Here is an 11,947-nt window from a genome sequence, read left to right on the forward strand (position 1 = left end):
CGTGACGTGGTCAAGGCGGTCAAGGACGGAGAGGGCATCAAGCCGCACGCACTCGTTCTCCTCAAGGTGCCCACCCCACCCCAACTACCATCCACCCCCACCTCACACGTCGCTGACGGCTTCCTCTCCCCACCTGGCTGGAAGGCCCGCGCCATCCACAACACCACCCACGCGGTGTGCGCGAGCCCTAGCGCGAGCCAGCGCTGACGCCGTGAGGGGAGAGCGCGCGCCACGCGCAATACGTATCCAATAAATATGAAATAAAAAATCTCACAACAGGGGATGGATATCTAGTAGATTAAATCTAGGGGACCTCCCGGGCTCGCTGCATGTGTCATCCCGCGATCCCCCCAAACCTCTGAAAAACGCGCCTAGCATGGGGGATTGGGGGTGTCCACGATTTTGTGCCGCCGGACGATCAACGAAAGGCACGAGGGTGCACATCATACCTCGCGGTTAGAGGAGCCCCAGCGACGGGCCGTATGTCAGTGTTGCCAGCTGTTCCTCCCGCGGCAGGCACAATATGGTGTGAGCCAAAGCCTTCATCATTCGCGCCCAACGCGGCGCCGGGCTCGACCGGTTGTCCACGGCGTTGTCGGTGACTCCCGGCCCAACCCCCAAACTCTTGGTCACGACGTCCAGCTCTCTCCCATGGCGCGCCGTTAGGTCCAACTTTAGTGGCGACGCGCGAGATTCGCAGTCGGACGAGTCGCAGTCGGTGCCATCGCTCAGCTCGCCGCCCTTGAGCGAGCCCGCGCTGCGCCGGCAATGTGGATGGTCGGGCGTGGCGCGGCGTTTGCGCCGCCGCACGTAGGCTGCAGCGGCCAAGAGAGCGACGCTCAACAGCGACACTGGCAGCACCAGTTCCTCGTGGACGAGGGAGTGTGCTAACGACGGCGGCGGCGGCGGCGGCGGCGGCGGCGGCGGCGGCAGGTGCCCTGGCGGCGGCGGCGGCAACGAATCGAGCCATTTCCAGAGGTCGTCGAGCCACTCGGGCGGCGGCGGTGGCGTGGGTGCCGAGGGCGGCTCGAGGCGGAGGGAGGCGACGCTGCCAACCTGGATGTTCTCGACCCGCATGTCTCGTGAGTGGATTTCGTCCGCAAAAAGCTGGGATTGGAGGACCGCGAGCACGTCGCCCATCTCGACCTGTCGCGAGGAGATGGAAACCGCAAAGCCGCTCCCTCTCCGAAGCAGCCGCACCGCCGCCGGGTCGACCTCGGGCGGCAGGGCGGCCTGAAGGACGGTGGTCAACTCCTCCGACGTGACGTTGGAGTCGACTGGCCTTGCTGGGACCTGGAGCAGCACGCGGCGACCCGGCCTTGCTGGGACCAAGTCGAACGTAATCTCGACGAGCCTGGTCGTCCGGGCAGTTTGGCCCTTGGTCAGCTGCCCGGTCTTGTTCACCTTGCCCAGGTCTGCTAAGGCCAGTGGGACGGCCGGTGGCGGGGAAGGACCGGGACAGTCGTTTGGCATGGCCACCCAGAGCGCAGTTAGTGCGAGGCAAGCGCCACAAAATGCAGCTCGTGGGAACGAGCGAGCAGTGCGTCCGCCAGCGATGTCAACCTGCCGTGCCAATGCCGGCCCGTCGTAGTCCTCTCCACTAGTCCGGCGTTGCTGTGCATTGTCAAAGGACTCGGCCAGCCACCGCCTTTGCACGGCGCGTGGTGTGCCCTCCTCAGCGCTCGGAGGCGTGGTGGAAGCGAGCTCCACCACGCGCTGCCACCGTAGAAGCGTCGGTGTACTTCGGTGTGTCCTCGCTCTTTCGCCGTCGCCTAATGGACGGCTCTCGAGGTCCATCTCCGGTTGCCGAAGCTGCAAGGCCTCAACAAGGCGAGCCGCTGAATTCTGGTGCACGTGAGAAGAATTTTAATGATGCGGTTCTGATCGCACTGAAATGGCACTCCGTTGGCGCGCACTGGCACTAACACAGGCAGGTACGTGCGCACCACGAATAACGAGAGAAAGAAGAAAGCCACCCGCCTAACAAATGCAGGCCTGTCTGTGCGGCGCGCCGAGGCGGCGCCGAGGCCGGCGCCTTGCACCCGGCCCGCGGCCGGCCGTCCGCCTCGCCCCACCACGCTGCGCGCGCAGGGCGTGTGTGCAACTGCATGGCGCTGATCCCCACCCCTGTCGTCCGCACACCTGCCCCCCCCCCCCCTCTGAGAGAAGTTTTTTTTGTCCCCCTCTGTGTGTGTGGGTGTGTGTGAGCACTTGGAGCACTTGGAGTGCAGTCGGTAACCTCACATCCAGGGCCGGGGAGCTCAGAAGCGCACCCAGCGGGCCGGATGATCGGGATCGGGTTGCGGGCAAGAGAGCCCTAGCCCTGGGGGGTGCGCGGTCGCAGGGCCATAACACGGGTCTCCGAGGGATAGCTCCGCGCTCCGGGTTTCCCCTAGCAGCAGAACGCACCCTCTACTCAGAGCTAGTAATACGAGAATACTCTCCGAGGGTTAGCCCCGCTAACCAGGTTTCCCCTTAACTGCAGCACGCCCCCTCTACTCGGAGCTAGTGATACGGCAATACGTACCGCCCCCACGCAGTACCTGTACTACTCGACGATAATACAAGAATACGCATCTTGGAAGTTGCAGACGCCTATAAAGAAAAAACAGCTCGCTAAATTTCGGCGGCTAAAAAGCAAAGGACGGGCGCTTTTGATCGGCAAAGCAAAGTTGGAGTAACGGCGACCGCGTCGCCACAATGCCAGTCGCCTGTCGAGCAGCCTTGGCGGCGCGCATGCGCCGCAGGGTTGACCGACAGCCACGCGCCTCGAGCCTCTCGCTCCACTCGCGGCACGACGCACCCCGCGCGCCGGTCAGCGCAACAGGAGTATTGCGACATGCTGCACAACGCCAAGGACAGCACTGAGAAGCTGGCGCCAGTCGCCCACCAGCATGTCTCAGCACCGGGTGAGGGAGCATGCTGCGCACGCTGATGCAGCACGTGGTCACCACCAATCAGGCCCTCACGCCACTGCACGGCCGCCCTCGAGCACCAGCAGCCGCGCTGCGCCATGCTCAAGCTCAGGAGGCCACCCTGCTTCTCGCAGCTTGTGCAGCGCAGCGAGCGAGCAGCGCCGCACCCGGCGGACCCATGGCGTACTCGGGTAGCACATTGTGTAGCGCGAGAAGTCATCTACGAATACCGCCAGGTAGCGGTAGTTACCGTCGACGCTGGCGGGGAGTGGCCCGAGGAGGTCCGAGTAGACTAGCTCCCCAGGGGCGTTTGACTTCTCGTAGCGGGGCGCCTTTTTAGTCTCGGCTGTTCGGCGCATTCGTGCTTGCATACAGATGCTACACGAGTCCCGGTGGCGTTCAGCCTGCTCTCGGCTGAGATTGAATTCGCACCCTGTCGTGAGGGCGGGCAGCATGAGCATTGTCGACGCGGGGATATGCCCATAGCGTCTGTGCCACAGCTGGGCCGCGTATGGCAGGGTAGGCGCAGTGGATAGCTGTTGTATAGGCATTATTGGGCTCGTGATCGGGGTTGAAGCCGATCCGGATCTCATGTCGCGTCCAGGGCGGATCAGTATCCTGGAGATGTCCCTCGACGTGTCCAAGGGGACGCTAACACCATCGATGCGAAGAGTGTCGATGGGGCGGCCATTCTTGGTGCCGGTGGTGATTGTGGATCCCTGGAGTCGCCTGTCGCGAAACAGCGACAGGATGTTGGCGCCGAAGTCGGGCACATAGTAGCCAAGTCGGCGGACTTTCACCCAGTAACCTTGATCGGTTTGGACTTCGAATTCGAAGGGGCCGTACGACTTGGCGCACTCCGAGGTCCCAACACCAGTCTTCATTCGGACTTGCGTGGGGCGGTGCAATTCGGGTTGCACCACAAATTCGTGGGAGTTGAATACGATACTCGCATAGGGGACGCGTGCTAGCTGACTGTAGCCAGCTTCCCGGCCTCCGGCGTGTCTACCGGGAGCCTCCCGGACCATCGACCTCCCGCACCGTTTAAGCGTTTAAGACCGTTTGAGGAATTGGCGGCCCAGCAGCTCTTAAAACCGGCCTAGGCCGGTTTTAAGCCGTTTAAGCCGCAGGCGCCCCAGGGCCCACCCTTTTAAGCCTAGGGGTCCCCTAAGGGTACCTACCTGTTGCAGGGCCCTTTTGGGCGACACAAGACCAACCTACCTACCTACCTATCTGGGAGGGGCCAGCCAGTGGGCACAGACCCCCTATCCGGCTAGGAGCCGGAACCCTGGGAACGGGAACTGGCCCGCACACTCGCTAAGAAGAACTGGCGGGAAGACCTGGGGAAGACTCGCTAAGAAGAATTTTACAACAAAACTCCCTCGCACAGACTCTCTCTAGATCCCGCCGTTCTAACTGCCATGTCACGGCCGGTCGGCTGCTGCTCCCGCCTCGCTGGCGGCGCGGTCTAGTGCCGTTGCTCCCAGCTCTCCGGTGTGGGCTCGCGGCGGCTCGCCGCCGTGGATCTGAACAATATAGTCGGTCCGGGTTCGTCCCGGCGTGCCGCCAGTGCCGCTTCTTGAGTACGAGTAGCCTCGCCAGGCTCTCTGAGACGGCCTGCAGGGCCGGCGCGGACCGCCTCGGGCACGATGGCCCTCCTCAGTACCTACCTCTTCGATGCCTGTCGGCTCTCCAATCTCGTCGCCGGCGGCAGGCCCGCATGGCGCGCTGCTCGATGGCAGCCTGCTCAGTACGCCTTAGACAGTGACTTCTGCCTCGCTGCTCTTACTGCAGCCGCCTCCGGGGCCGGCGCCAGCCGCCTCGCTTCGCCAGTGCTGCCTACGCCTGCGACACGCGTGTCGGCTCGCCGCCCGCGTCGCCCGCGGCGGGCCCGCATGGCGCGCCGCTCGTCGGGAGCATTCCCAGCAGGCTGTGGAGGGCAGTCTGCCTCACTCAGGGCGCCGCCGCTGCTGCGCGGGGCCGCCACCGGCGCTGCTGCCGTGAACGCTGCCGCCGTGTACGTCACCATCGCCTCTCTTCGTCGCCGAACTCGCCGACGCCGCTCGCCGCTCGCCGCCGCCCTGCCTTGCCCTGCCCTGCCCTCGCACAAACAAACCAACACACACACACACACACACACACACACACAACTCCTTGCCCCCGCGCCCTCCCGCCTCACGCCCTGCGCCTCACGCCGCGCAACCCACGCACGCCCCACGCCCCGCGCCCCCACGCCCCTCACCTCGCGCCTCACGCCTCCCTCCCCACCCTCTCAGGCATTTCCCCTCCCTGCTGCTCGCCGACTCCCCCTCCCCCCGCATGATCGACGACTACCCGTCCTTCAGCGACTCCTCCCTCTTCGGCGCCAACGCCTACTACCCGTTCGGCCCGGTGAGGGGCGGGAGCGCAGCCATTCCAACGGCTGGGAAAGTTTCTGAACGGCCGTGCATGCGCCTGCATGCCGGCTTACTAAGGAGGTCCCTCGCTCCCGCTCCTCTCTCGGAAGACGCGCGCCGGCCAGGGGGACTCGCTTGCGATCCCGCTCCAGCCAGAGGCCGCGTGAGGCGTGTGGGACGGTGTACGCTGGGGCTTGGCCCCAAGTGCACTGGCCTCGCGTCTCGAGGGGAGGGCGGCTCGTAACTGAGGTTCGCCGTCAGGGACAGTCGTCCTCCCCTCCCTCCGACGTCCTCTACGAGGGGGGGACTCCGAACGGCCGAGCATGCCCTCGCATGCCGGACAACTAGGTAGGTCATATTGACCTCCCCCCCTCTCCGAGGGCAGAGGCTGCCGCCTCTCGGATACTCGGCCATTCCAACGGCCAGGCCGCTCGCTTAAGGCTGATAGGCTAGACGAGCGGTCTACCTCCAACGGGGCGGTCTGGATCACGGGGGATGACATCCTGCCTCCCGGCACGCCGGGAGGAGGTGGGTGCTCCGCCGCCGGACCGCCCTCTCCACCACCCTCGCCCAGGGATCTACAACGCTGTCTTAAGGTCCGACAGGTTCGGCACCGGGCACCGCCTCGGTATACAAAATGCGCCTGCGGGCGGACCCTCACAGATCACCATCACAGTATCTAGATAGTGAGCGTCGGGCTGGTGGTCGACACCGAGTTTTTGCGCAAAGACAGGCTGCCCGGGGCGCAGCCATGTCTGCGGAAGTCCGGCTCGTCCGGCTCGACGGCGCAGAGCGGCTCGCAGCGGTGCAGGCGTATGAGGAACGGTGCTCCGCGCTGGGCTGCGCCGCGCCGCAGGCCTCGCGCTACCGAGCTTTCGAGGAGCTGCTGCGGCATGGCTTCCACGGCGAGCCACGGCCGGTCGAGCAGGGAGGTCTGATGAGCCCGGGCAGCAAGTGGTTCCCAAAGCTCCGTGCCCTCCGGGACGCGATTGCCACTTTCGAATCGCGGGGCGGAGACTTTTTCGACGCGCTGCTGCCGGCAGCGCTTCGGTCCGCATGCGACAAAATGGTGCCGTCTTCGTTGCCGACGGCAGGCCGTGTCTCGGTGCCGAGGCGGCACGCGACGAGCTACCTCTGCAACGCTCTCCTGCTCAACGCGCCGCGTGGCTCTCCTCTCGACTTCCTCGGAGGCGGCGCCGACCCACTCTTCGCCTCGACTGCGAAGATTGCGCCGCACAAGATCTCGTGCCTCCTCGCCTATCTGCAAGTCACAACCTGCGCCCGCGGCCGCCTCGCCCTCGCCGCCGCACCGCCCGCGGTCGCTCTTGAGCGCAACTCTGCGAGGAGCAATGCCGCAGGCGAGGGCGGCGAGGGAGGCGGCGGCGGCGGCGGCGGCGGCGGCGGCGAGAGGGGCAGCGGAAGCAGTGGCGGCGGCGGCGGCGAGGGGGGCAGCGGAAACAGTGGCGGCAGCGGCGGCGAGAGGAGCAGCTGCAGCGGGGACGGCGAGGGGCTGCCGCTCTCGGAAGTGGTCGTGGAGCTAGTCGCTACGGAGGATGCCTTTCCTGTGGTCGGTGCGGCGGCGGCTTCTTCCGCGGCGGCGTCTGAGGGCGACGGCAGCGGTGGCGGCGGCAACGGCGATGGTGGCGGCGGCAGCGGCGGCGGCAGCGGCAGCGGCAGCGGCGATGATGGTGGCGGCGGCGGCAGCGGGCCCGCCTCGATTTCGTCACTGCTCGTGTGCTCCTCCTCGTCGTACGGTGGCGGGCCGGTGGCTGGCAACTCGGCGAGTGAGGAGGAGGTTGCGCTGCTGACCCACCCCGAGGCGCGGTCGGACCTCTGCGTTGCGCCGGCCCTGGTGGCCGCCTCTTCACCCGACGCCGTGAACACGCCACGCCGTGAACAGGCGCTGCTCGGCCTGCTGCCCCCAGAAGCGCAACGAATTTCTTGTATTCCAACTAGCGCTCGAGAGGACACGTATTCTCAGCTGTAGTCGACCGTATTTCGCTGTATTCACTTTCTCGTACCCCTCGTATTCACTGTTGGTGTCTCCACCACGTAGGTTTGCTGCTGTGCGCGGCGCCGATGCGCGACGACGAGGCCGTCCTCTGTGGGGCGTCGGCCGGCCATGTCCCTGACGCGTCCACAGACATGTCGCGGACGGGCCTGGTTAGGCCGTCCTCGTGCACGGCGCGCTGCGCTACTGCAGCTGCCGCGGCGCCGGCCACAGTTTCGCATTTGGCGAGGCGGCGGCGCCCGAGACGTGGAGGTGGCTCTCCACAACCTTCCGTACCCCTCGCTCCACTCGCCCGCCAGAGGGCTGCTAGAGGGCTGCAGAGCCTTGCTAGACACCTCCCGGTGCTCTCTCGCGGCTTCGACTGCCGCCCTCGCCGCCTCATCTCGGCTTCGCTCGTGTCGCCTCTCGCCCCACGCCTTCCAAAGCTGAGGTTCCTTGGCTTCATGCCTACATCCAGCCGCAGGCCCGGCATCTAAAAGCGGGTCCTCAATGCACACCTGTGGTACACACGCACGGCGTTCTTATTGAGCCCTTCCCGCCCGCAGGGACGCCCCTTCCACCCTCCTCTGGCTCGACCCTCTCCGCCGCCCATCCACGGCGCAGTTCCACCCGGACGCCGTGCGTCGCGAGGTGTGCAGTGACAGACACTGAGAGACGGGCCGTTGGTCCGTCGCCGCGTATACCAGACACGGAGACACAGATGCTCACACCCGCGCGGCTGTATCTCGGCTAGGTCTGGGACGCGCGCGCTCCTCACCCACCGCGCTCCGGGCCTCGCGCTCGACTGCCGCAGGGCTCCTACCTAGGTGCGGAAGCTGGCCGTGGGATTCTCTGCGCTTCGGAGGCAAGCACTGCCTCCGTCCGCGTCGCCGCTCGTCGCCGCCTCGCTGTGGGGGTCAGAAGGCTTCGGCGGCGGCCAGCCCGTCGCGCGCATGCTGCTTCTCGCCGCCGCCGCCTCCGAAGCGGGCGTGCGGCTACGGCTGCTGCTGCCGCGAGGCTGCGAGGCCAAGTGGTTCAAGGGTGTGCTCGCGGAATTGCGTGCCGCCGATGCACGAGGCACTCCTCTCCCCCCCTCCCCCCCCGCCCTCCCTCAGACTCGCAATATTTCACCGCGGGCGCCGGCTTATGGGCACTGGCTTTGACACAACTCACCTCACCTCACCTTAGGCGCTCCTGCCAGCAGCGCGTCGCTCGTGCGCCTCCTCTGCGCAGAGGCGCCGCAGAGCAAGCCGCGGCTCGCCACTGACGTCGCCGCCTTTGCATCATACGCCATTCGCACGCTGCGATCCGGCGCGCCGCTTCAAACGTCCGCTCCGGCGTCCGCACCGTCCGCCGTTTCGGCCGCTGCAGCGCCGGCCGAGGCGAGGGCAGCGCCTCCATCGGCGGGCGCGAGGCCTCGGGAGGAGGGGCGTGGTGCGGCGCCGATAAAGCGCGTCCGCGTTGGCAGCGCTCCTGATCAGGCGGATGGTCGAGCCACTGAGTGAGTGTGTCTGTCTATCAAGATGGGGACCCACATGGCACATGCGAGTAGACGCATTCCTCTCGGTTCCTCGTCGCTCGCGCTGAGAGCCTTGGAGCTTGGTCCCGCTGACCGCGTCTCGCGTCTTGCAGTGTCGACGGCTTTTAAACATTAAACATAAACTCTAAAAACTCAATACAGTGCCGGCCTCCTCCTCCCTGTGCTTGGAGGAAGGTGTGTGTGGGTGGTGCCTGGTGTGCCGCACCAGTGGTGGGGGGTGTTGTTTGGTGTCATGAGAGGCTGGAGCGGCCGCGCACACTGGTCACTGCTCGGCACCCCCCGCACATCTAAAGTCATCCGCGTGCAGCTGGGGGGGCGAAGGGGGGGGGGGGGGGGTCTGACCCCCGGGGGCTAGCCCGGGGGGGCGGAGTCCAGCGCACTGGACGGTGGACCAGAGCCCGCCTCTTCGTCCCGGCTCGCGTGAGCGGTGTCGCTCGAGGCGCGTTGTGTTCACGCACCTTCGAGCCTTACACATCTTTTTCGTGCAGGAGGCGCTTGGCATGCAGGAGCGGGGCACGGTCGCCGCGGATGCCGATGAGGCCGGCGAGGCGCAGCGGCCGCAGGTGGAGCCGCAGCCGCAGCGCAAGCAGCGCCGCCGTCGCATCACGCACAAGCTGCAGTTCAAGCTCAAGCTAGTGCAGCTGGCGCTGGCTAGGCCTCGGGGCCATCGCATAAGGCCAGTCTGCCGTGAGTTCCCAGAAGTGGAGCCGGTGACCCCGACCCCGCCCCGCAGTTGCCCACTTGCCCCCGTCTCCGCGCTTCTCATTTCTGGAAAGTTGCTAACGTGCAATGAGCTTCAGCTGCGTAAATGGATTCGAGCACTCGAGGAGCAGGCGCGGCAGTCGATGGGGGAGTGCGACGAGACCACCCCGCCGAGACCAGCGGTGCCGATCGCGCAGCCCGTGCCGTGTGTGCCGTGCATGCCGACCCGCCCGTACTTCTGGTTTCATGGCATGGTGCCCCTGTCGGTGCTTTCGCCGACGGCCACCCTCACCGGCGCGGCCACCTTCGCTGTGCACTCCTGCGCCGCCTCCATCTCCGCCGCCCCCCCGGTGCCACGCCTGCCATCGCTGCCGATGCTGTTGGGGCCCCGCCGCCATCCGCCGCCGCCTTTCTTGCCTGCGTTGGCGTCCCCAGCGGTCGCCCTGTGGAGGCGGTGCAGGGCATCCTCCCGGCGGGAAAAAGTGATTCGGAGGCCGCGGAGCATCTCCTGCGCATGGCAGGGCCACCAGGCGTTCTCCCAATTTGACAGTCGTGCACGCCATGCATTGTGTACCATTCGATGGCCGTCCTGCGGCCGGCGCGGGGCGCGGTGCACGGGGTAGTAGTACTGATAGACTAGTTAGTATGATAGACAGAGCTGTTAGATACCAACTCTTGTTAGCATAGAGCGACACCGCACCCGACGAATAACTCCGTTGAGGGCCACGCCCCTAGGGTGCTGTGCGGCACACCGGGGGACGCACGCAGACTATTGCCACACACACGACACGTCCAGCGGGACCCTCTTTCGGTGGTTTCGACGTTGCGCGCCGTCAGCGCCAGCGAGGTACGCCCCGTACCGCCCTGCGATCGAGGAGGGCAAGGGAAACATCGTATCAAGATCGTGCTCTCACTGCCTCCTCATCAGGTCCGTCAAAGGCAGGAGGCGCTCGCGAGCTACCGCGCCGACCTCGGCTATGCCGTCGAGGGCACGCGTTTGGGCGACTAGATCTCACACTCGGATCATCCGACCAAGCGGCCTACCAACCAGTCCCTCTCCCGCCTCGTGTAGGTCGAAACTTCCTCGCGCAAGCGATAGAGTCAAAGTGCTACCGCAGAGTGCTGAACCGCACGGCCGCGCATTCCATAATATAGCTCACGTGTGGAGTATGTTCCGATGAGCGATGTGCCGCCCTCATGCGTGAAGTATATGCGGTGTATCTCGCGCTGTCTTCTCAGTCCGTTTTGCGCTTTTGCGGTCGGAAGAACGAGGGCGACCACGTGTGGGGACTCGTGAATGCAGAGAGCAACAGACTCGTGTCCGCACTGTGTGGGATCGCCTGGTGTCCGCGCTGTGTCAGAAGGCTAGTCGCAGGATCAGTGATCGACGGTGGCTGCGGCCGTCGCCGTGTTGTGCTGCGTGTTGTGCTGCCAGCTCGCCCCCAGCATCGCCCCAAATAGTACTTTTAGCTTGAAAAGGGAGAGGGGGTTGTGTTCTCTAGGCCCCTAAGGGCCCTACGCGCGGCGTGAGAGCTCGGAATTCTCTCTCTACCAGTAAGCTAAAAGTACTACTAGAGACATACTCGAGTAGGGTTCTTTGTTTGTGGGTGTGGCTAGGGTGTGGTGCATACTCCATACACTCAAAGCGCATGCCTTTAATAATAAACAAAGTGCAGTAAAAATCCAAAATCCAAATCGCAAAGGAACCCAAAAACACACAGCCACTTGGCATAGGAGAGCAGGAGGTGAAAGGAGGTCAGCACAACTTCCAAGGCGCACTAGCGAGCGATAAGCACAGCAGAGCAGACAGATGACGATTACCACCCAGCGCACGACCGCCAACTCTCCGGCGCAGGCCGCGAAAAACCGAAGTAAAACGATTGTATCCCTGAGCCTCCTTCCGAGCCGTCTGCAACGTACCAATGGGGTGCACTGCCCACACCCACACACATGCCGCCAGAAATGTCCGTCCGTGATGAGCAGAGCAACAGATTTACCACGTGAAAAGCGACTTATGCGGAGAGGCGGTCGTTGCCGTCAGGCTCGTGAATGCTCTTCCACTTGCGAAGCTCCTTCAGGTGTTTATCCCATTCATGAAGCGAGCACGGCAAAACGATCAATACAAGCCAGAGGCAAAAGGTAGGTAACATTTTGTGGCTTGTATTGACGCAAATGGCAGGTGAAATGGATTTAACAGCAAAGGCAACGGAGAAGAGGACAACGTTCCAGAAAACGCGAAGGATACGACCTGCCTGGCAAGGTTGGCAGGTCCTCAGTGCGGGCACCGCCACGGAGGAATGGCAGAGTTGGTAAAAGAATTCGCAAACTATCTCGGCTTATCGGGCACGCACGATCAGCTCATCACCGCGCGTACACCAGCTGCAAATGCTCGCTGTTTCCTTCG

At 64.7% G+C, this 11,947-nt stretch overlaps 1 protein-coding gene across 1 annotated transcript; it reads right to left on the bottom strand.

Moving 5' to 3' along the window:
* Positions 1 to 240: 240 nt before the first annotated feature.
* EMIHUDRAFT_442203 (hypothetical protein) lies at positions 241 to 1,820 on the bottom strand. Its single transcript, XM_005783820.1, has one exon. The coding sequence runs from the start codon at positions 1,795 to 1,797 to the stop codon at positions 457 to 459; it is 1,341 nt and encodes a 446-aa protein (XP_005783877.1). The 5' UTR covers positions 1,798 to 1,820; the 3' UTR covers positions 241 to 456.
* Positions 1,821 to 11,947: the final 10,127 nt, after the last annotated feature.

This window comes from Emiliania huxleyi (genome assembly GCF_000372725.1).
Source record: "Emiliania huxleyi CCMP1516 chromosome Unknown EMIHUscaffold_176, whole genome shotgun sequence".
Taxonomy (NCBI): Eukaryota; Haptophyta; order Isochrysidales; family Noelaerhabdaceae; genus Emiliania; species Emiliania huxleyi.

Bases quoted from the DNA above. Each gene is read 5' to 3' on its own strand.
- EMIHUDRAFT_442203 (XM_005783820.1), bottom strand. From the start codon at position 1,797: ATGGACCTCGAGAGCCGTCCATTAGGCGACGGCGAAAGAGCGAGGACA.